At 32.9% G+C, this 25,431-nt stretch overlaps 1 protein-coding gene across 1 annotated transcript in view; it reads left to right on the top strand.

Annotated features, from left to right (window-relative positions):
- Positions 1 to 25,431, top strand: part of LOC145247847 (uncharacterized) — a 108,450-nt gene that overhangs the window by 61,593 nt on the left and 21,426 nt on the right. Inside the window, exon 10 of the mRNA XM_080109470.1 lies at positions 10,598 to 11,328. Coding sequence (XP_079965596.1) covers positions 10,598 to 11,328 — 731 coding nt within the window. The remainder of the gene's footprint in view (positions 1 to 10,597; positions 11,329 to 25,431) is intronic.

Here is a 25,431-nt window from a genome sequence, read left to right as displayed (position 1 = left end):
TAGCTCCCATCTTTGCCGACATTGGCTCAGTATAAAGCCGGCAACGAGTTATATAATGCAGCGTGCAGCAGCGATAAAATCAATAAATGTGTTATATATATAAGTTCAATTCACATGTTCCATTATATTCTCATAAGAGTACATAATTTTTTTTTTTTTTTTTAATTCAATTTTCACCCCAAACAAGGCACAGTGCCACATTGAAGTAGAGGGCTATAGGGGACATAAGTTTCAGGGACATTATGAAGGGAGATGAGCAGCAAGATGTCTGTTCACATTACACTTGAACTTCTGCATGTCAGTACAGTTTGGGAAGTTCGGAAGGGAGTTCTAAAGTCTAGCAGTTCTTGGGAAGAAATTATTGGAGTAGAAGGCTTTCTTACATCTAGGGATCTCTGGTGTGTAGGGGTGGGATTTAGCTGTTTGTCGGGGGGGTATTTACGTCAATAATGGGACAGAGGCTGTTATCTGTTTCGTTATCAAATTTAAACAAACAGTAAAAATGACGACTTTTTATCGACTTTCTTTTTTTAATAGCATTTGCGGATGGGTAAAAAACGAAAAAAAAAAAACTAAACCATTTACTGATAATTTCTCACTTTTACAAATATTTTTAACAAATAAATGTTATCAAAGTCAAGATACTGAGAAATTGTCAGTAAATAGTTTAGTTATTTTTTTTCGTTTTTTACCCATCCTCAAATGCTATTAAAAAAACGAAAGTCGATAAAAAGTCGTCATTTAAAAAGAAATTAAAAAAACAAATGTCAGCATCATAGCCGCAAATGCTATAAAAAAGAAAGTCGATAGTCGTCATTTAAAAAGAAATTTAAAAACAAATGTCTGTAAAAGTGAGACCTTAATAAATGTTTAGTAACTATTTTTCTTTTAATATCCATAAAGAGTAAAACTTTTTTTCAAAATAAATGTGACAAATAATCGTTTAGTTACTACGACAACGTCAGTAAATAAAATGTTACGTGCGCTTTCGTCAGGAAGGGAGCGACGCGTGTTTTTTTTTTTTTTTTTATGCTGGTCGCCATGGAACTCTACGCCCAAGGAGTACCTAGCAAACTCTTCAGACAATTCTATGGAGAAAAAAAACATATTCAAACACAATCTTTACATGTCACAGTCAAAATGATATCTTTGATGTCGAGGATGTAATTGATCAGGTTTCCATATTTACATACACACACCAGTCACACCACACCAACCACACGTCTGTGTAAATACGTTTTTTTTTCTTCAATCATATTTCACCTTTTATTTATACAAATCCTTTAATTTATGAAGTGCAACGTAATTACAGAGCATATAACAAATAAATGACAAAAGTCTGTATTCTAAATTTCTGGATATTGACCATCTTATAATTTATTCCTTTAAGTATGTTCCATGTACAATTCTTGACAACACCTGTTTTGTAGCGCAAAATCATTCATTTAATTATTAAATATAAATTCTTTGATTGATATAATTAAAATGAATGATTTTGCGCTACGAAACAGGTGCTGTCAAGAAAATGTCAACGTACTTAAAGGAACAAATTGTAAGATGGCCAACATACTGAAATTTGGAATATAGACTTTCGTCATTTATTTCTTGCGTGTGGCCGCCGTGGTGTGGTGGTGGTGTGTGTGTAAGTAGAGAAACATTAGTTTTTCTTTTGCGTGGTGGTGGTGGTGATTCAATTACAGTGAAAGAATTTTTTTATATTTTATATGTTAAAAGTTAAAATGCTGGTGGTCATACATCGATTGTTGTAACTTGTTACCAGACTTAACCGAGCCAGTGTAGGCAACCATGAGTGTTGACTGTTGATCTATATAAGCATCAAGATTTGTAATAAATATGCAACGTCGGCATTTTAACTTTTAACATATAAAATATAAAAAAATTCTTTCACTGTAATTGAATCTCATTGGAAACAAATCCCCCATTTAAACAAATGCTTGGAAGGTCAATGTCGCTTTCTTAACTGTGTAACATGGGTACTTGTTAAGATAGTTGACAGATCGATATTAAAAAAAAAATGTCCATTTAAGTAAAATCAATATTACATACAACATACTTAATTGTAACGTCTAAAATAGTGGCATATCAAAAATTACGAAAATTCATCGATTAGAAAGTTATTATTAAAAGTAATTTTTTCGGAAAATTGGGTAAAGTTGCATTTTTTTTATAGATGTTATAAAGTAGACGGTGAAGAATTCACACACAGGGAACATAACTTAGAACGCAAAATTTAGATTACACAGTAATGACTTCTAACATTTGTAGCCTATAAATTTTTTTTTTTTTTAACTAAAAGCAATAAAAGTTGTTACTCGATAAATTTTCGTTTTGGATATGTTACTATTTCCGACATGAAAAGTACGTAATATTGTTTTTCCTTAAAACGACATATTTTTAAAAAATCGATTTGTCGACTCTATGTTTACAAGCACCCAGTTTTGTAATTTATAATCGACTTCATTTATGTTTTTACAAATTTAAATAATTACAAACCCTTTACAATCACCTTGGTTCTTATTTAGAATTCAACCTAATTAAAAAATAAAAAAGTCTTTGACGTATGTACCTGTCACGGAACAAAGGCGCCCTATTCCAAAAATCATATAAATTGAGCAATTTGTTTGATTTTTTAACTAAGAAAATCAAATAAAGAAATCCCCTTTTACGAATAAGCAAAAAAGGACTGTCTCGCGTTGCTATCTTGAAAAAGAAAACTAGAATAGATAAGTCAACAACAATTTAAACTTACGAAATCAGCCTTGTAATGCTACCGATTTCACATTAATCGCTTTAAATCGCTTAAAAATTATTTTCTTTATAAAAATGAAACTAAGAATCAATTTGATTTTTAGAATATGACTTTTTGTTCGATGACGGACCTCATAAAAATTTGTACGTGTGTGTATTTTATTTATTTTTATTTTTTTTTTCATTAAGGTTATGTTGACATATAGGATACCTATGTCGAAACACAGACGTCATGGCCACCAAAGTGTCATAAAACTCGAGTATATGTAAAACGTGAAATGACGAACTGCATGAAACTAAGACGAAATATATGTTGGTAATTGTCGCTGTTTTTAAATTAAAATGGTTAACATTTTTTTTTTTTTTTAATACAGGAAAAAAGTTGTCGCAGTTTTCTTTAAACTCCAATTCATCTGCAACTATTTTTTTAATGAAAAGAATAACTATTAAAACGTCTTGCAGTAATCTTCATAATGACACACATATTTATTTTGTTTCATGCAGTTCGTCAGTTCGTGTTTTACAGAAACACTAATGGGGCATCTATATGTCAACATAACCAAATACAAAAAATACAGAAAAATCTTTAAAAATCTTTGATGTGCATACCTGTCACAGAACAAAAATTTCATATTCCAAAATTCAAGGAATTAATTGATCAAGTATTTTTCTTTTAACTAAAAATATCAAATTTTATGACGAAGCGAGACGCATTTAATCTATCATCATAAATAAAGAGAGATAACTCGATTCGAACTACTAAGATTTTAAAGTCGATTTATAGATTTTCAATGAATGGATCATATTTTCATTTTATGTACTAATAAGCAAACTTTATAATTACCCACTGCTATTTTGCTAATAACATTTTCTCCTTTGACATAAGCCATTCATTGAAAATCCATGGATTAAGAAAAAAATCTTTCATAATTATGTGTACTCTGTTGTCAAACAATAAATGTTGTTGTAATTCTACATAATTTAACTCCAAATTTCCATTTTTATTATAGCTCTATCTCGCATATTGAGCTTGTCTTTATTTGCTTGGGATTGTCATTTACATATTGATACTAATATTTATTTGGATTTTATGCTTACAGTATTATGCAATCTGTAATCCCACAGCATTTCAATATTTCATTTAATTATATGCATATATATATATGTACGTATAATAGAAAAATCTTATTGAAAATTAATTCAACCCCCCCCCCCAAAAAAAAAAAAGAAAACGCGAAAAACCTGTAAAGAAAATATACAGAATTTTTAATTATCCGACAAGGAGTACAGATAAACTTGAAAGACCTTATTCTGTGGAATTTTGAAAATGCAAGTCTTCTAATCAGAGGAAAGAGGTTTGGAAAATATACAATAAATTTAGCAGATTAATGCATTAAAAGAAACTAAAAATATGAATTGAATCTTATTTGCATGAAAAAGTTAATAAAGAAAGAAAGAAAAAGCAGAAGTATAAAAGGATATGGTAAAAATCCAATGAATAAGGAGGTAAAATCCGGGAAGAAGAGGATGAATCCAATATATATATTACTTGATCAATTTACGTGATATTTGGAATATATTTTTGATCATAAAGATTTTCTGTTTTTTTTTTTTAATGAGATTGAATTCTGAATAAGAACTAAATAATGACCGAGCCCTTTAGTTATTTTTCCATTTAACCAATTATTAAAGGCTGAAAACATTAAGAGGGAAGGAAGAACATATCTTTTTGATTCTAAGAGTTATTCACCAGCGACAATTCTCAAATGATTTCTTTTGGGGGCATTTAGCAATATAGATAGTAAAACGAAAAAGTGTGTGGGTGGGTGTGATATATATATATATATATATATATATATATATATATATATATATATATATATATATATATATATATATATATACATACTAGTAAAACTACCAGTCGTTGACTGGATTCAAAAACAGCCTACAGAAAATGGACTCTGATTTATTAAAGTATGATAGGTTATGAAAAGAAAGGGTTGTAAAGAGATAGCTTTGAATTTGAGGGTATCAAAACCAAAGCAAAATATGATGAAAGTAAAAATAAAATAAATAAACCCCATAATTTATTATACCATACCTGTTCACATTGAAACACTTATCAGAATATTCTGTGGATCTATATTAAAAACCTTGTTAAACTTTGTGACATATTTCCATTCTATGGAGGTCAGGCGCAAACGAACAACCCATAATTTTATTATACCATATTTCTTTAAACTGAAACATAATTATCAAAGTATACTTACGCAGATAGATATGAAAAGTCTTTATTAAAGTTTGTGCCTATTTCCATTCTATGGAGGCGAAACGCGAAAGCAGATCCCACAACTTTATTATACCATCCTTATTTAAGTTAAAACATACTTATCAAAGTGTTCTTATGTACATCTATATCAAAAACACTTGTAAACGTTTTTTTTTTTTTTTTTTTTAATTTTTTATTTCCATACTTTGTGGACCAGGCGCATACGCAGACCCCACAATTTTAATGAATCATCATTATGCCAGATCAAACATACTCATTCTTGTGTCTCGATACATCTTCTATCATTATAGGTGATCAGTTTTTTATAATCGTCAACCATACAGGAGCCTATTCGTGACCAGACATACACACACAGGCGTTCAGCTTTATATTATACTAGCAATCGGTGCCTGGCGTTGCCCAGGTGTTTTGGGGTTAATGCTGGGGGAAAAAAAAAACGGTCAATTTTTTAAAACTTTGACCCCTATTATGACCTCTTGACATTTATTGTTTAGGGATCAAGTAAAGTTAATAAGTTAGATCTATGTCCAAGGAATCTATAAAAAAAACAAACAAGAACAACAAAAGTGTGCCGTATTTTTAAAAGTTTTATTGCGTTGTTTTTATTTGCTTTTTTTATTTCATCGGTGAAGAAAAAGGCCAAACAGAAATTTTGAAGGCCAAACTGCTTTAAAAAAAGGCCAAATTCGAAAAATTTGGCCTCGCTATCAAAAAAAAAAGAAGGGAAATCCCCCTACTTGAACTTTCTGTTTGGTTAATTACTCGCTTGTAGCGTTGATTTTTTTTTCTTTTTTCGCTATAAAAAAATAACTACTTGATGAAATTACGTGATTTTTTTCTGTAGGAAAACTTTATCCCATGACGAGTACGTACAATATATCTTTTTAAAAATATTTCCATTTTTTAATGTCAATGGAAAACTGCACACGTACCCAAACCCGAAATGAAAAGACCACGAGTGAACGCGCATTTTTTTTTTTTTAGTTTAGTTTCATAATGGCGGCCGTGATGTCGGAGGTTCGATTGTTAGATTGTAAGTTTCGTATTTTTGTAATTTGTAAATCGCAAGTTAGGAAAAAATTAAACCCTTCCAAGATGGACAATAAATAAAGCCATAATATTTTATGGTAAAGTTAAGAGCCTACGAACCATAGTTTTTTAGGAGATGTGATTATTGGATTAACCAATCAGAAATCGTCTGTGGCACACACATCTCTGTTTTTATAGATATATAGATAGATAGAAGATAGATAGATATAGATATAGATAGATATAGATAGATAGATATAGATATAGATAGATATAGATATATAAATAAAATTTCTTCCAGGTTGAAAATATTCCAAAGATTAGAATCATTGAATTCCAACAAGGGTCGTTGATAGTGCTCAATCAAAGAGAGCAAATTTATAATTTTTATTTCCTTTAAGTAAATACAGTCATATCTTGCTACGATGTGCAGACTGTTTTGATCATTATTGATCTTATCAGGCAAGAAAAAAGTTTGAAAATTTAAACTTAAAAAAAGTTGAAAAACTTGTTATTTTAGAGGAGAAAATATTTTGCCATGTCTAACGTGTAGCATTGTTTAAAGATCTTATGATATAAAGTTGAAATATTAACTTAATGAATATCTTCAAGGAGGGAGAGGTAACAAAAATTTGTTGGTGGGGGATGATGTATAGAAATTAAATGGAGTGAGGAAAATTTTAGAAGTTAAAGAAGCGTTGTGTATCCAGAAGTGAGAAGAAGAAAAAAGAAAAAGGGTCGGAGTTAGGTAGGGTATATGGGAAGGTCAGAAAGCAATATTTCAGACCATTTGAATTGGGTAGGGGTGGGAGGCATTTATACTTAACATCTTACAATTAGGAGCAGTTCACTGAATTTGGGTCAGAGCCGATCTTTTATATATGACACCAGCGTCTCCATTTTGGGAACTCATTCAATTTTTTATACAACATTTAAGATTAAATCTATTTTTTAAGGAATGAATTAAAATGCTCAACTCCACTAAATGGGTGCGCTAGGTGTTTATTTATATATATGTGTGTGTGGAGGGGTTATTTATAGTTCTAGTTAGGGACATTTTTTTATTTATAGTATAAGTAAACTATGGGATGATATTAAGGTTGCTAAGATATTCTTTATAATGCCTGCAGTTTATAGACGTTTCTTGTCTTTTATTGAGTAACTTATCTCTGTCTTTAAACCTTGTGATAAATGATTTTTCAGTAAAACAGGTAATCTGAGAAGCTAAGGAAAGAACACGTTTTAGCTTTTTTTCAAGATATTCCATTGTATAGTTGGTGTTATATATATATATATATATATGTGTGTGTGATTTAAAGGTTATGAGGGTTTTTAGAAGCATGAAAATGATGTTACTTTTTGTATTCAATATTTGTATTATTTTTTATATTTCAAGCAGCCCTCCGTTCTTGATCACAAAAAAGTATCGAAAAAAATTTGAACAAGAGCGGAGGTCCACTTAAAATATAAAAAATAACAATAAAATATTAAATACAAAAAGTAACATCGTTTTCGTGCTTCAAAAACCCCTATAACCTTTAAATCACTATCCTAAAAACATATGTGGACTTTTAACATTTTATATATGTATATGTGTGTGTGTGTGTGTATATATATATATATATATATATATATATATATATATATATTAATACAATAGCGTGTGTTAATTTTGTGTCACACGTCTTTTTTCTTTCGAGTGACTGTTGTTTAATTGTTATGACTTTCCACTTCTTGTAATAAATAATTTTACCAAGAATTCTTCCTAAGTTTTGGTTTCGATTCAAGCTGATGCACCCAAGTCATATTGATATATATTTTTATTTTTGAAATCACAACTATATAATATATAAGAATCGATAGAAAATTGACTCTATAATAATATATACGAAATCTGCATAAATTAAAATATATTCAAGCATATTTTATGGCCGGGTTATGGTGGGCATCCCTGCTAGCTTAGATAAATACTTTTGCAGTTTTAACAAAAGCGCTACAATAACATAAGAGTATCTCCATTTACCCTGAACATCCACAGAATGCCAACGTCAGTATATTACGTATGGAGGATGCTGCCGTGGAATTTCCACAGGTCCCGCTAGTGTTTATTATACAAACGTTATTGATTACATATGTGCATAAATTTATTGTAAGTTAAATGGAAATCAGAGTTAAATGCATTAATGTATTTTTTTGAAAATGTTTTTATGATGTTAAACAAATATTGTAAATTGTCTTAAATGTATGTTATTGTATTTTACCATCAGGAATTCAAAGTTATAATTAGGTAGAAACATTAAAATGGAAAGAAACAAGTCATAGGAAAATAAAATGAAATGTTAATTGAGACAGATGGTTGGCCTAAAAATAAGTTAGAAATTTAGAGAGGGACAAAACAGAAAATTACGTAAACGGGAATTTTGAGTTTTTTTCACATGTGATAAGCCAAAAGATAGAAATTTTCTTTTTGATATTTGCTTTTGCTATTTTTTTAATTTTTTAATGTCCATAAGCATTTTTGGCAAGATGTGTAGCTTGCCCGGTAAGAATTAGAAATGCCCTGTTAGAAAAATAATGGATCATGCGGAATTGAGTGCTTATAAAGCATGCCACAAGTGATGGCATCAAGCAGGGTGATAAGTTTTGACTCGATAAATTAAAAAGGCAGGCAGTGAAGGATACGAGAATTCCTTAGGGTACCAAAAGGACTATAAGAGTCAGTACCACAAGCAAATCACATATAACATTATGAAGTGAGAGAAAAGTAAAATATACCGTAAGTACATAGGAAGATATAACCTTATATTTTTTATTTTATTTTATTTTATTTTTTTTAGAGATGCATGAATGCAGGATATCTCTGCTGAATCTTGAATGCTCTGATAAAAAAAATCACAGAAATCGGGCAATAGTTAGAATTTCGTGTGCAAATAGGAATTTTGACGCAAGGGATGGGGTTATTTAGTTATGGGTGGTATTTTCTAACTCTTCAAGTTCCAAGGGTCCAAGCAAGGAAATCAGAGTGAATCAGTGTGATGAAAAGGTATATCTTAATAGTTGGAAGCCAACCACAAAGATTTAAGTAAATGAGCTTTGAGTATGTCCCAAAAGATAAGATAGTTACAAAATGAAACCAAGCCATAATTAGTAGAACACCCAGGTGAAAGAGGACACTTTTGGACGAAAGAAGTTGTCGGTTTCGAGAGAGGTAAAATGAGACCTTTACGGCATAAGGGTGGCTGGATGAAGCAGCTGATGTGAATCATAGGAGGTATACCCTACACCCAAAAAGTAAATGCCGGGAAGATTGGAGAGATTCTTATCTAAAAAAAAAAAAAAAAAAAAAAAATTAAATTATGAAGTCAGTTGGAAAGGGCTAACTAAAGGATTTGGGAGGGGGGGCTGATCTTTCTTAGCCAAGTGGTTGTATAGATATAGAAAAAAAATGTACTAGAATTTTTTAAAATGTATACATTTTTTGCAAATGGGAAGGAGAGGGATGTTACAAGAAAAGGGTCTCCTTTTCTTGTAAGTAAGAAAAACATTAGATGTGGAAATGAGATTAGGATAGACCGAGATTTGAACTTTTTAAGCAAGGTTTAGAAATGGAATTTAGCATTGTTCAGTTTCACATAAAATAGATTAGATATGTTGTTGTAAAAGAAATTTTGATTGTTCAATTCTTTTTATGAAAACTGAATTAAAATAAGGTCAGCTAGAAAATAATGAACAATGCAATTTAAAAATATATTGAAAAATAAGTTAGGTCGAAAAATAGGTTAGTGAGAATTCTTTGTCTGCAGAAATGTGTTTGGGAACATGTGCTGAAATGTATGTTTTAAGCCATGTGAGTTCCCTACATGAGTGGGTCACGTTTAGAGCACACATCTGATGTCATAGCAAAAATGAATTCTCAATATTAGAGATCAATTAGTTGGAGACATAGATCGGAGGCAGTCGAGTCCGGATTGAAGTCAGCACAGTCAGCCGAACAGAACTGACATGATCAGAGGAGGGTCCCTTTAGAAGCGAAGAGGGAACATTTTAAACATGTAAAAACGACTTTGAATTCCTGGATGTCATCATCATTTCGACCGGTCAAATAGAATAAAAGAACATTTCATATTTTTGTAACTGCCGTCTTCGTGTCGTCATTCCGCAAATTAAAGGTAATGTGTAATCATCTTATATGAACTTTGTTCCCACTCATCGTTATTAATGAACCTTGTATAACCCCCCCATCCAAGTAATGTTTTCCTCCTCTCCATCATGAGTAATGACTGTCACTTCCTGTGTTAAAAGAACTGATCACCCTCCCTCCTCACTAATATATGTAAAGAAGAAACATCACAGAACTATAAATGTCTCTCTCTTCTTCCCTTCATCAATATGAATGTCCCAGTATCTCCTCAATATGATCCCGGCTATACAACATACATGACAAACCTATTTTGGCGACATTTGTTTATGACAAACCTATTTTGGCGGCATTTGTTTATGACAAAGTTATTTTGGCGGCATTTGTTTATGACAAAGTTATTTTGGCGGCATTTGTTTATGACAAAGCTATTTTGGCGACATTTGTTTATGACAAAGCTATTTTGGCGACATTTGTTTATGACAAAGCTATTTTGGCGGCATTTGTTTATGACAAAGCTATTTTAGCGGCATTTGTTTATGACAAAGCTATTTTGGCGGCATTAGTTTATGAGAAAGCTATTTTGGCGGCATTAGTTTATGAGAAAGCTATTTTGGCGGCATTAGTTTATGAGAAAGCTATTTTGGCGGCATTAGTTTATGAGAAAGCTATTTTGGCGGCATTAGTTTATGAGAAAGCTATTTTGGCGGCATTAGTTTATGAGAAAGCTATTTTGGCGGCATTAGTTTATGAGAAAGCTATTTTGGCGGCATTAGTTTATGAGAAAGCTATTTTGGCGGCATTAGTTTATGAGAAAGCTATTTTGGCGGCATTAGTTTATGAGAAAGCTATTTTGGCGGCATTAGTTTATGACAAAGCTATTTTGGCGGCATTAGTTTATGACAAAGCTATTTTGGCGGCATTTGTTTATGACAAAGCTATTTTGGCGGCATTTGTTTATGACAAAGCTATTTTGGCGGCATTTGTTTATGACAAAGCTATTTTGGCGGCATTTGTTTATGACAAAGCTATTTTGGCGGCATTTGTTTATGACAAAGCTATTTTGGCGGCATTTGTTTATGACAAAGCTATTTTGGCGGCATTTGTTTATGACAAACCTATTTTACAAAAAAAATCTTTATTTTACTGCAAAAATAAAACAACTTATAATTACCACATACAAACAGTTAACCTGATCAAAATTCCCAGAATTAAATTGGCGTAAAAAGATCGTTCTTTCCCCAAATGTTCATTTTCTACCCCCTCCCCTCTACCGAATAATAAAAAAAGCACATAAATAAAACGTGTAACAAAAAAATCGAATTCATTTTAGTGGCAACAAGAAAATCAACTTTGAAATAAAGTGAATTCGTGTGTTGTAGTGATTCGAGTTTCTCCTTCTTTCTTCCTCCTCTCTCTCCTTGTCTCCTTCTTTGACACTCTCACCTTCTTTCCTTATATATCTCACTCCTCTTTCTCTCTCTGTTAAGTAAAACTGAAATTTCAACATAAGTTTCATTTACTTTGTAAAAAGGGAAGCAGTCATCAAACGAACGTTAAAACAATCCATATAAAGAAAATATCAAATTTTATTGACAATATCAAAGCAGCTTAAAAATAACCTAAACAAAAGTTAACTGATAAGATGCCCTTTCTTGTTATTGATTTCTCTCTCACCAAGAGAAATGTAACGCAAGAGTCAGAAAATGGGATTGAAAAATTAACGCTCTAATGGAGGAGCACACTGACCTTGCAATAGATACCTACGCAGCCCTGTCAGCCTTCCCCGACAGAAGCGCAGACAATCAGCATTAAACTAACTCCTTCTCAAAGAGAGAAGGCAAAGCCTGCGAGGGTGGACTTTGTACACAGAACCAGCATTATACTGCAATCAACAGAGGTCAGATCATTACAAGAATGGTCTAAACTCTGCCGATTTTGGGATCAAGGGACTGAAGCTTGTTTTTAACATTTGATAATCATGAGGTCAGCCGATTTCTATGGGCAATAAAAAATGGGCATGCTATCTCTGTACCTCTTTGAAGTCTCGATAATCACTTCAAAGTAAGAAATAAAGCAAAATGGTGGTAGAAACCCGCCCAGTAAATGTCACAGTAACATTTATTGTGTGGATTTCTATCCTCATTATTTTCTAAGTTTTTATGTGCACGAATAATATGTTAACGAATAATGCCGAAGAGCTATATGTTTTGGTTTCGATTCTCGCTGATGGCACTGAAGTCATATTTTTACTTTTAAGTTTTGAAATCACGACTAGCTATTGGGTACAATATAATGAGCAATAGAAAATTGACTCTATAATAATAAATATGAAATCTGCATAAATTAAAATATCATATTTAAGAGTATTTTCCGTCCGGGTAACTCGGGCGGCCTGCTAGTACTAAAACGATATCTGCAAACTAATATGATTATAGCTCTTTTTGTGTATGTTCAATATTAGCTTTGACACCCACTAAAAAAAATGTCCAATCAGCAAAGATGAAAAATTGATTAAGAAATATCCAAGGTCTCGCGAAGAGTAGAATCGACGGCCACACTTGATGGCCCTGTGCCTAATTTGTCAGTGAAATTTATTTTTTTCATTACAAAAAAATAATTCAAAGTGTATTATTTGTTCTATCTTCGATAGCCATTCTTCCAGGTATTACCTTCCCCTTCCATGGGTAGTAAAGGATAAAGAAAGCTAGCATTAAATTATTACTTGTGGCAGTTTTTGAGTTTTTTTTTTTTTTATTTATTTTTTTTTTACAGTTGAACTTTCCAAAATTTCAAGAGTTAAGAGTTTGTCCTATTGACTCTGCAGTTCTTGTCTTTATTTTTGTACAAGAGAATCACCACTTATCAAGGCCAGGAGGCTACTCGAGGATAAGGATTAATGTGTAGTCCGTGCGACAGTGCGACACCACTGTAATGATTGTTATTGGTGGAAATTGTGTAGTATTTTATTAACGGGATGGCTCAAAAAACTTGTTTACATTGGACTTGAAGACAATAGTGTTATAGTCACCTGAGAAGCAGGCCATTGGAACAGATTCCACAGGTGGGTAATTCTAGGAAAGAAGCATTGTTCATGGAATTTGCATTTAAATTTAGGCGCAGATAGAGTGGGGGGGAAATTGTTGACAGTGGTTGTAGATAAACGAGTGTTTGTTGAGAATGTTTTGCAAGAGGAAGGAGCACTTTTAAAAAAAAAAAATTTTTTTAATTTTTTTTTTTTTTTTTTGCATGTTCACCTCAAACAAGGCATAGCGGCACTTTGATGTAGGGGACTACTATTTGGGACATAAATTTCAGGGATACTGTTTAGGGAGTTGAGCAGCAAGATATCTGTTCACATTACACTTGGACTTCTGCATGTCAGTACAGTTGGAAAATCAGAATCCCGGAAGGGAGTTCCAAAGTCTAGCAGTTCTGGGGAAGAAACTATTAGAGTAGAAGGCTTTCTGCCACCTGAGGATCTCTACTGTGTAGGGGTGGGATTTTGCTGCTTGCCAGGGGTGTTTACGTTGAAGGGGTACAAGGGCTTGTAGTTCGTCAGAGCATAAAACCGGCAGAGGGATGCAACACTTCGTTGATGCGACAGAGTGAAACCTCCCTGACAGTTCGGGACCAATTAGATTAGCGACTTTCTTTTGAACTTCTGTTCAGGAGTAAAAGACTAGTAGCAGTTGCATCAGTCCAAATGTGACAGCAATACTCCATACACGGTCAAATGGTGGCCTTATAGAGTTACAGGATACTTTCTGGCCTGGTAGAGAGAGCCCACCTGAAAATAACGATAGAGCAGAGATAAACACAACACTCCTTCTTCGAGAAAGAAATTGCAAGAAGAAAAAAAAAAAGGACATCACCACCTATTATGTTTCAAAACCAGTTTATTTTTATTTATTTTTTACTTGAAAGCCACTACTTATCAAGGTATGAAGGCCACTCGAGGATAAGGGTTAAGGAATGTAAGATGGTATCGTTAATGATGTAAATTGGGTAGCACTTGATTATTTATAGGGATGGTTTAACAAGAACTTGTTTTTTATTGAATTTGGAGGCAAGTTGTACTCAACTGGGAAGCAGCCCAGCGGAACAGTGTTCCACAGGTGGGCAGTTCTGGGAAAGAAGGTTTGTTTATGGAATCTACGTTTTTGATTTAGGCACAGATAGTGAAGAAAATCATATATAATGGTTGTATTTAGTCGAGTGTTTTTTGTGAAAGTTTGGTAAGAGGCGACCATAGATTGGAGTTGAGCTGTATCTTGAATGTTGTACGGCTCAAAGCTACGAAGCCTCCTTTAAATTCTTACATGTATTTTACATAAATGTTGAGAACTACCCAGCTGTTGCAAAAAAACTCAGCTCATCATTATCTACAAGTTTCAAGTATTTGTTGATTTTTATCTCTTTCTATTTACTACAAAACTTGATCTTAGATAACCCATTTGAATTGTTTTATCGTTGCTCTAATAATTTTACGTTGTGTGAATCGGTAATATTTAAAAAAATAAATTTTCGTGCTGTTAAGTTATTTTATTTTATATTCATGGTTTTGTACCATTAAAAAAAATATTTATTGTATCAACTTTTTGAATTTGAAATCGGTGATACCCTTTTTTTCTTCCCTGCATCCTTTTTCACCCAGAAAAGAGGTTGTGAGCCTATCTCTGCTATATCGTTATTTTCATGGCAAGTGCTCGTCTGAACTCCAATCTATGCCCCCCCATTGCCAAACTTTCATAAAAACATTTGTCTAGCTACAACGACTATCAAGTTCCCCCCACTCTATCTGTGCTTAAGTCTAAATGCAAATTCCATAAACAAAGCTTTCTTGTTAGAACTGCCCACTTGTGGAACTCTGTTCTGCTGGCCTGCTTTTCAGCTGACTACAATATAGTCGTCTTCAAGTCCAATGTAAACAAGTTCTTGTTGAGCCCATCCCACCCTTAATAATCTATTTCTACCTTATTTCCATTGCTAACTATAATACACTGCTGTCTCGGTGACTACCGTACACTCATCATTAATCCTTATCCTCGAGTGGCCTTCGAGTCTTGACAAGTAGTGATTCCAATGTAAAAAAAAAAAAAAGAAAAAAAGGCATAAAAAATTTGAAAAAATATGAAATAAATTTTTTTTTTGCTTGCTTTAAAATAGTGAAGTCGTTTAAATGCTTGTCTCTGACTCCAACCCTAACTCTGACAATTAACATAAAAAGAATAAGTCTCTGACTTTAGCTGTAACTTAAAAAAAAAAAAAACATTTTAATTATTAACAAAATAGAAATTTACGTTAAGTCTTGATAAATCAGGCTGTACCAGATCTACAGATCCACACTTGGACTGACTAGCTGTCCCGACTAATCATTTCCCAGGTAGAGAAATGTTACAAATGTTAAAAAAAAACTACAGCATTCTTTGTTTTGTTAAAAAAAAAAAATTAGCAACTTTTCTCAAATCTCACGATTTCAAGCCTATTTGTCTAGGATTCAAGTTAGTGGGTGATTTACTATTATTATAAATTATTAGAGTAACAAAATTCAAATATGTTATCTTAGCTCAAGTTTTGTTGAGAGGGCCTTACTAATCGGTTTTTGATTTTCTTTCTTTCATTCCCGATTATACTCCAATGAATTTCTGTATAAATAGCCATATATATGGGGTGGTGGTAGATTCAACTGCTTGCTCTCTTAAATAGGAATTAGAAATATGTTCATATATGTATAAATAGTGTATTTCACCATCTGAAGAGAAGCTGTTTTTGAATATTTTTGAATGACATAATGTTTGAAATTGTCCGAATGGTCACGAAAAAATTGTAACGAATATGAAAATACACAATAGGATGCTCTCATTTTTTATTTTTATTGTCTTGATTTTGTGAAAATATTTTACACACACACACACACACACACACACACACTTATGATTATAAAGAAATCTATACTTTTAAGGTATATATTCCAACTGATTTTTCCCCCAAGGAACACCTATCTGTTTCTGATGAGTTTGTTAGTGGACCTCCCCTATTCAACAAAACATGTGTGAAACGTATTACATAAACATATGAATAAAATCCTATGAATGTAAATTAACTACATATTTTTGTTTTGGAATGATAATTAATGATATACGTATTTATGAAAAAAAGTTTCAAACCAATTTGGGAATATCTTTAGTACACTCACTAGAGTAAATGTGGTATTGTGGTGTGAAATGATTCTTAAATAGGATAGACATTTTTATTATTTTTAGACCAATGATCCTCCATTTTCCCAACACTGATAGTCTTGTGCCTAATTTGGTCCAAATGTAAATTTTTATATATTTGTGCAAATAAATATTTCATCTTTTATCTGTTCTATCATCGGTTTTGATAGACATCTTTGCGACAACTATTTATTTGTTTTCATTAGAAAAAAAGTATGACCCATAAAACATTTTCTTAACCTCAACACCAACCCTAAGTATAAGATGGTGGTGCAACAAAATAAAAATACCTAAAGTATAATTGTATTAAAAAAAAAAAAAAAATGGCTACTATTTTGAAAACATGAAAAATGCTTACTCATTAAGCTCCTGCTGTATAGTTGTGACCTTTTTATGCTGGTGTTACCAGATCAAGCTGACTGAAGATATTGGTTTCCTGAGACGAAATGCACCTAACATTGACGCTTTTTGTTTTTCTACTTCCTTTTGCAAAACTTAATTCCCAATGTGCTGCAAAAACAAAAACCACCACCCTCCTTCCCCCCCTTTTTCTTTCTTCCCATGTCCCCTTTCTCTTTCTGTCTTTTCTAACTTCAAATGTACCAAACATTAATACTATAACGCTTTTCTCTCTCCTATCACAAAACTCATTCATGTTCTGCAGAGCAAGGAACAAAAACGATAAAATCCACAATAAAACTAGCAATTGAAGATACAAAAAGCTTGAAGAATAAAAAAACCTTCTACAAAATAACTGGATGCAACACGAATGCTATTTTCAGAATAACTGGATTCGGCATTAAATAACCCGAAAAGGGTTGATATGCCGTACAACAAAACAATCAAACTAAACCTTGTTATCTTAAATTTATCTAGTTAACTGAACCTTAATTTGAAATCTCTCACCTATTTATTAATCAAATCGATAGCTTGCCTGCTATAATTGAGGACCCATTGCAGTCCACAGGGAGGAAGTTTCATATGCCCCCCCCCCCCACAGTGACTTAGTTCACAATACATTGTAGTCTACATTGCACTGTAAAGAACCTACTGTTGATTTTATACAATTATTTTAATATATACTGACTTAAATTAAAGTTTAAAATGCAAAAGTCAAGCATCATGGTTCAGTTGTGCTCTAAACAGAAACATTTATTTCGAACGCACCCCTGTCATATCAAAGAACCTACTGTTGATTTTTTATGTTGGGCCTTTTGGAATTGCATGGTAATAAAACTTCTCAAATACACTTGTAATTTTTTAAAATTTTTTTATTAGATTTTCGCCCCAAACAAGGCACATTGCCACTTTCATGTAGGGGGCTATTATCAGGGACATAAGCTACAGGGGTACTATGTGGGGAGTTGGGCAGCAAGATGTCTGTTCACGTTACACTTGAACTTCTGCATGTCAGTACAGTTGGGGAAGCTGGAAGGGAATTCCAAAGTCTAGCGGTTCTAGGGAAAAAACTACTGGGGTAGAAGGTTCTCTTACATCTTGGGATCTCTACTGTGAAGGGGTGGGATTTAGCTGCTTGTCAGGAGGTATTTACATCAAGGGAGGTACAAGTGCTTGGAGTTCATCAGAGCATTTACCGTTAAAGTACTTGTAGAACAGGCAGAGGGATGCAACATTTCGTCGATGGGACATAGGCTGAAGCTTAGATGAAAGTTCAGGACCTATCAGGTTGGAGACTTTCTTTTGAATCTTGTCTAGGAGCGAGAGAAAAGTAGCAGATGTACCAGCCCAAATATGACAACAATACGCCATACATGGCGCGAATACTGGCCTTGTAGAGGTACAGGGTACTTCTTTTTTTTTTTTTTTTTTTTTTTTACACAGTGGTCACCACTTATCAAGGCCCAGAAGCCACTCAGGGATAAGGGTTATTGCACGTACATTACGTTAGTGTGGAGATTTGATGAAGTGTTTACTTAAAGGGGCGGTTCATTAGGAATTTGTTAATTGAACACATCAAAGTTGTAGTCAGGTGGGAAGCAGGCAGATGGAACAGTTCCACAGGCGTGCAGTTTTAGGAAAGAAGCTTTGTTCATGGAATCCACGTTTTGATTTAGGCACAGATAAAGAGTGGGGGAAATTTTTCATAGTGGATTCGGCTAGATGGGTGTTTTTCATGAAAGATTGGCGAGGGGGGACCAGAGATTGGACTTTCGGGTGTAAGTAGTTTTCTAGCATGGTAGAGAGAACCTACCTTCTTTGCAGCAGTCCTGGTAATGCTCTCAATGTAATTGTTCCAACTCTTGTTTCCTGTGAACGTTAAGCCGAGGAGTTTAAAAGAAGTACTTTCAGATAAAGAGTCTTTTGCCATTGCTAATGGTGGTAGAGAAGGTTTCTTGTAATTATTGAAGGAAACAAGTTTAGTCTTGGAAGCATTGAATGTGACCATCCATTTTTGTCTCCATTCAACTACAGATTGGAGGTCATCCTCTAGTGTTTCTGCCATTTCTTTAGATATGTGTTCATTTGTTTTCCTGTTGTGCCTGTTATAGAAAGTGGTGTCATCAGCATATATACCCATCTCAGAGGCAATTTTGTCAAGGAGGTCATTTATGGATATTAGGAATAATAGAAGTCCAAGAATAGACCCTTGAGGCACTCCCGCATTTATATCATATTGTTTAGATGTACGGCCGTCGAGGACAACCTGGATTTTTCTTTTATCTAAGGATTTAATTGTTAGTATGTTAGGCTGTGTAAGGTGTTAGCGTTGATCAAAATCGCCTGTTCCTTCTTTCATCAGATTATTCCGATTATCTACCCTTATCAAATGCATTTTAATACAAAACCTATCTAAGAACAGTGCCAGGTACATAAAGTACATTTGTGTGAAATTTCATAGAAATCGGCTCAGCCGTTTTAGAGTTCATAGAGAATGAACTCGTACACATACAAAGTTCATATATATATATATATATATATATATATATATATAATCAGTAGCATGGGTATCCAGTGTTGCTCAGGTGGAGATGAAGTTGGATGTGGACACAGCTGCTAACTCGAAAATAAAAGAATGGATAAAAACAGGAAAATGTTATCAAGCAGAAAAAGAAGTATATGAAAACTATAAAACAACCATTTTTTTTTTTAAGATATCGTTATGTGTTAGGGTATGTTGCAACGAAAACAAAATGAAAATAATTCAGTTTTAAAAAATCAGAATTTGTTTTAATCAAAATAATCATTATAAAAATGATTAGTTAAAAGAAGAAAAAAAAACATAACCCTCGAAATAAGAAAAATTTTATGACAAATTAAAATTTTTTTAACCCAAATAAAATGTTAAAACTTTCTTTTAAAACCTGTGATGAAAAAAATCAAAATAAGGAAATTATTTAAAATTACAACAAAACAACCCTGTTTAAAAAAAAAAACAAAAAAACAAAAACTATTACGTGCACTCGAACGTGAAAACTAAAGTTTTCGACGCAACCTCTTAATCCGCTGCCCCACGATGCTAAGAGCAAAATAACGTTGGAAATTCTGTTATCTTAAATGAATTCAAAAAAGGTTTGACCGTGCATGTGCAATTTTCCAAGTCGTTTAGATTTTTCCCTTGGTTTAAACGTTTATTTCTATACAAAATAATTGACCATTTTTTTTTTTTCTAATTCTCACATATTATTAGACCAGGATATCGCTCTTTCAGATTGTACCGGTCCCGACGCGTCCGAGAAAAGCTTTCGTGAGACCTACGCACACACACACACACACACACACACACACACACACACACACACACACACACACACACACATTTTGCCTTATATATATATATATATATATATATATTTCTTCTTACAAAAAAAAACACATAATTACTAAAACGCATTAAATAAAAAAAATTAAAAAAAAAAAAAATTAAAAAAGAAAATTCACACTGGATTAAAAAAAAAAAAAGAAAAAAAAATTATACAGGAACTAGCTATAGTCGAATAAATAAAAACATACATCATTATATAAACAAACATGCGGGCCTGAAAAAATATGCCCCGGGGCAGAAAACAAGATGGCTGACGAGAGCCGAACATTATTTAAGTGTTACCATTAACCGTTTCCCGTTGTGTTTGGGCTTGAAACCGACGGTACCAATGTTTTTCTGAACTTCTGTAAAACTAATAAATAAATATTTAGCTCTTATATCGAAAAAGTTTTTCTTTGTAATCGAGCACTTTGTCGGAACTCTTTCCCCAAAATACAGTAAGCATATATATATATATATATTTCTTCTTACAACATGTTTGAGCGTGTGTTCAGTCTATTATACGAAGATTAATCAGCATAGTTATATATTATGATATATAACGGGTGTGAAGAGGTGGTGTAGTAAGGAAACCCGCGCGAGGGGGGGGGGGAGAGAGAAAGGTGTTAAAAGTGAGACGTTGCCAATCCATGTTGGCGAAAAAAGCGACCTCTCCTTGTACAAAGAGGGCGAAGGAATGAATGTTTTTGGCCAATACAGAACTATAAAGGTACCCTTTTTTTTTTTTTTGGAATTGCAAATTTGCAAAAAAAAAAAAAAATGAAAACGAGTACCGCTAATTTTATTGCAAAGTATCGAAAAAAAAAATGTTAAAAAAGAAAGACATTTTTGTCAAAGAAGTATTTACTGATAAACATTTATTGATAATTATAAAAAAAATTAAATATCAAACGATTTATTCAAGAATTTTTTTTGTTTTTATTTTGTTTACTTGAGTCACCACTTATTAAAGCCACTCAAGGATAATGGTTAATGAATATAAGGTGGTAGTATAATAATCGTTAATGGTGTGAATTAGATATAATTTTATTATTTATGGGGACGGCTCAACAAGAACTTGTTTACATTGGATTTGAAGGCTACTATGGCGTATTCAACTGGGAAGCAGGCCAGCAGAACAGGTGGGCAGTTTTGGGTAAGAAGCTTTGTTCATGGAATCTGCATTTAGATTTAGGCACAGATAGAGAGTGGGGGAAATCGTATATAGTGGTTATAGATAGTCGAGTGTTTTTGTGAAAGTTTGGCAAGGAGGAATCATAGATTGGATTTCAGTTGAGCACTTGCCATGAAAATAATAATAGAGCACAGGCAGGTTTGTAACGTCTCTTCTGTGGGAAAGAAGTTCCAGGGAAGAGAAAAGGGATCATCTATTAGGTTTCGAACTCTATCAAAGCTGGATAGGGTCATCGAGCAGCTCCGGCCCAGATGTGACAACAGTACTCCATTTAAGGGCATCACTGGCTCTTATACAGATAGAGGATTGCATCGGCAGTGAGATACCTACTGGAGCGGTAGAGTGATCCAAGTATTTTTCCAGCTATCTTTACAACAGATTTGATGTGTGTGGTTCCATTTCTAATTTAGAGTGGCGGATCAGTTTCGCACAAATTTAATGTAAAATGAGCTTGTATTTTAGTTGGCATTTTACAGCTGTGAACCAAATATTTTAAAAGTTTATAGGCATGCCCTCTTCCCTCTACTGAATTTTAGCTTACCACAGGTTTCACCACCCCACACTTGAACCACTTCCTACTTCAAAATAATCATTTTCAGATGGATTTCAAAGGAAAAAAATCAAGCAAATTACACTGTAAAAAAATCCTCCATTTTTTTTTTTTTTTTTTTTTCTTGCCAAACAAAGATAAAAAAATGGCAATTTTTTATTTTACAATTAAAAAAACATTAACTGAAATGACTTGCTGTTTTATGGCCACAAATATGTCCTTGACATCATTCTGACAATGAGGGACATTTTGGTTTAATACTCATAGGTCACAACTTACCAAGGCCAAAAACCACTTGAGGATAAGGGTTAATGAGATGAAAGGATTGTCATTTGAAAAATAAAGAATATTATGAGAGGATTGAGGATGGTTGCTGAGGTGGACCAAGTTCAAATATTGGGGGTGGGGCGGTTCATGATATGGTTAACATTCAATTTGAAGACAACCATGTTCTCATCTGCATGAAAGCAGTCTCAAGGTATTGTGTTCTACAGGCAGGGAGAATTTGGAAAGAAAATGTTAATAAAAATTCAATTGGAAGCAATGCACATGGAAGAAAAAAGGAAAGTTTAATTTAGAAAATTATTTCAAAAATCATTCATTTCAGCTGTGGAAGTATTGTTTCTGATTCTAAGTTTAAAATCACCTAAAAAATATAAAATTTCATTTTTTTTTTTTTTTTTTTTTTTTTTTACAAAGAGAGTTTAGTGAAGATTCTTCATCTGCTTTTAAATGTAAATATAATTTTCTTTTGAATTTGACAAACTTAACTTTTTCCCTTCATGAATAGTATACATTTATAAACTGATTTTGAGATTTATATCTATACTAGCATTTTAGCCCGGCGTTGCCCAGGTGTTTGGATGTGTATGTTGAGTAAAAAAAAAAAAGTGGCAGTAGGAAGGCAGGCTCGAACCTGTACACGAAGGAGGAAAAGAATGGGGAAAAAACGTAACGTCTTTGCTGTTACGACCACCGCTAAACCGGAAGTGATGTAGGTTTAAATTAAGGCTAGACAGTCGAAAAGAGGGGACGACTTTCGAAAATATTGGCAAAAAAAAGCGACCTCTCTCTGCAGAAAAGTGCCCAGTTGAGGGTAAAGAAATTGTTTTTAGCCAATTTTTCGGTATTTGTCGTCTGAAGGGTCGAGCTTAAAAACGATACTGATCTTGTGAAAATCCGTCGCTTCTGTCGAATGTTTTAGGCAGACATGCAAACATACATACATTTATATATTGGTAGCTCAATTTTTCAACCCAAACCGATTAAAAAATTTGCCCTATCTCTGAATACCCTTTGTGTAAAATTTCAAATGTTTAGACCAGAAATTGTCTGAGTAATTTGGTAGAGACCACAGCAGTGTTTTTTTTTTTTTAACTTTTATCCCTATTATGATACCTTAACATTTATTGTTTTGGGCTCAAATCAAATTATAAAGTTAGATCCATGTCCAAGGACTCTATATCTAAAATTTCAAGTGTTTAGACCCAAAATTGGTGGAGGAGTTTGGTAGAGTTCTCAAAGGTCAAATCGTTGAACTTTGACCCCTTAACAGGCACATTTCTGGCCGAAAACGGATTACAAAGATTTTCCCAAATCTCAATACCCTGTATATCAAGTTTCGAGTCTGTAGACTGAAAATTGACACAGTTATTGTGTAGGGAAATGTACACAGACAGACACTTTCACTTTTATAGATATATAGATAAAGGTGGGTGAAGGATGGGTAGGGGCGAATTATTTTTAATTTCGATTTTCTTATTTTATATTTTACTAGCATGGGTGCCCGGCGTTGCCTGGGTATTTGGAGGTGTATGTTGAGCAAAAAAAAAAAAAGCGGTCAATTTTTTTAACTTTGACCCCTATTATGACCCCTTAAAATTTATTATTTTGGGCTCAAATCAAATTATCTAAAATTTCAAGTGTTTAGACCCAAAATTGTCGGAGGAGTTTGGTACAGTTCTCAAAGGTCAAATCATTGAACTTTGACCCCTTAACAGCCAAATTTCTGGCTGACAACTGATCACATAGATTTTCCCAAATCTCAGTACCCTGTATATCAAATTTCGAGTCTGTAGACTAAAAATTGACAGAATTATTGCGTAGGGAAATGTACACACACACACTTTCACTTTTATAGATATATAGATTTATTTTCTTGGAAACTAAATCGGAAAAAAAAGAACTGTATAGTGTTCAATCAAACGTGCTTGAATAATGACCAAATATACAAATACGTGTGTGTGCTTATATGTAATTTAACTACTTGGGGCAGTGATTACGCATGAATGAATAAAAAAAAGTTATCTTTTAGATAGCCCAATAGTGCAATACTAGAGCTATAAATAGTTTTCTTTCAAGATATCATGTTAGAGATAGATACACAAGAATTTATTCATTTTCTGAATTTTTTTTCTTTTCTGGGTCACAACATTGCGTACGATTGTTTCAGTCAACCACGTGCAATAGATGAAACGAAACTGGTCACGAACCACTATGAAATTTGAGTAATTACTGTTTATCAGGCAAGTGTATTTGATATAAAGATGCAGATAAAACCAGCTTGAAACTTTATATCTTTTTGATAAAATGAAAATAAATGAATATTCATGGGCTGAGAAACTTTTAAAATATCGTTTTGTTTTTGAACGTGCTTATGAAACCTAAGTTTGTGCAAATAGCCAATGAGTAAATACTTATGTATCGATCCCTATTAACGTATCTTGAATGAATAATAGATTTATATATATATATATATATATATATAAAAGTGAATGTGTCTGTGTGTGTGTGTACATATTCCAACGCAATAACTTTGTCAATTTTCAATCAACAGACGCAAAATTTGATCTACAGGGTACTGAGATTTGGGAAAATCTTTGTAATCTGTTTTCAGCCAGAAATTTGGCTGGTAAGAAGTCAAAGTTCAACCATTTAACCTTTGAGAACTCTACCAAACACCTCCGCCAATTTTTGGTCTAAACACTTGAAATTTTAGATATAGGTTCCTTGGACATGGATCTAACTTAATAACTGGATTTGAGCCCAAAAACAATAAATGTTAAGGGGTCATAATAGGGATCAAAGTTTAAAAAAATTGACCGCTTTTATTTATTTATTTATTTTTTTTTTTTGCTCAACATACACCTCCAAACATCCGAGCAACGCCTGGCTGAAATGCTAGTATATATATATATATATATATATATATAAAAGTGAACGTGTGTGTCTGTACATTTCTCTATGCAATAAATAAGGCGACTGATTTTTATAAGATCAGTATTGTTTTGAAGTTCGACCTTTCAAACAACAAATATCGAAAAATTGAATAAAAACATTAATATCTTCACCTTCAACTGGGCACTTTTCTACAGGGTGGGGGGGTCGCTTTTTTCGCCGATATTTTTGAAAGTCATCCTCTCCTTTCAATTGTCTAGCCTTAATTTAAACATAAGTTACTTCCGGTTTGACAG

The sequence above is a fragment of the Euprymna scolopes genome, chromosome 26 (assembly GCF_053919585.1).
Source record: "Euprymna scolopes isolate OS-2025 chromosome 26, ASM5391958v1, whole genome shotgun sequence".
NCBI lineage: Eukaryota > Metazoa > Mollusca > Cephalopoda > Sepiida > Sepiolidae > Euprymna > Euprymna scolopes.
This window is presented reverse-complemented; position numbering and strand designations above follow the sequence as displayed.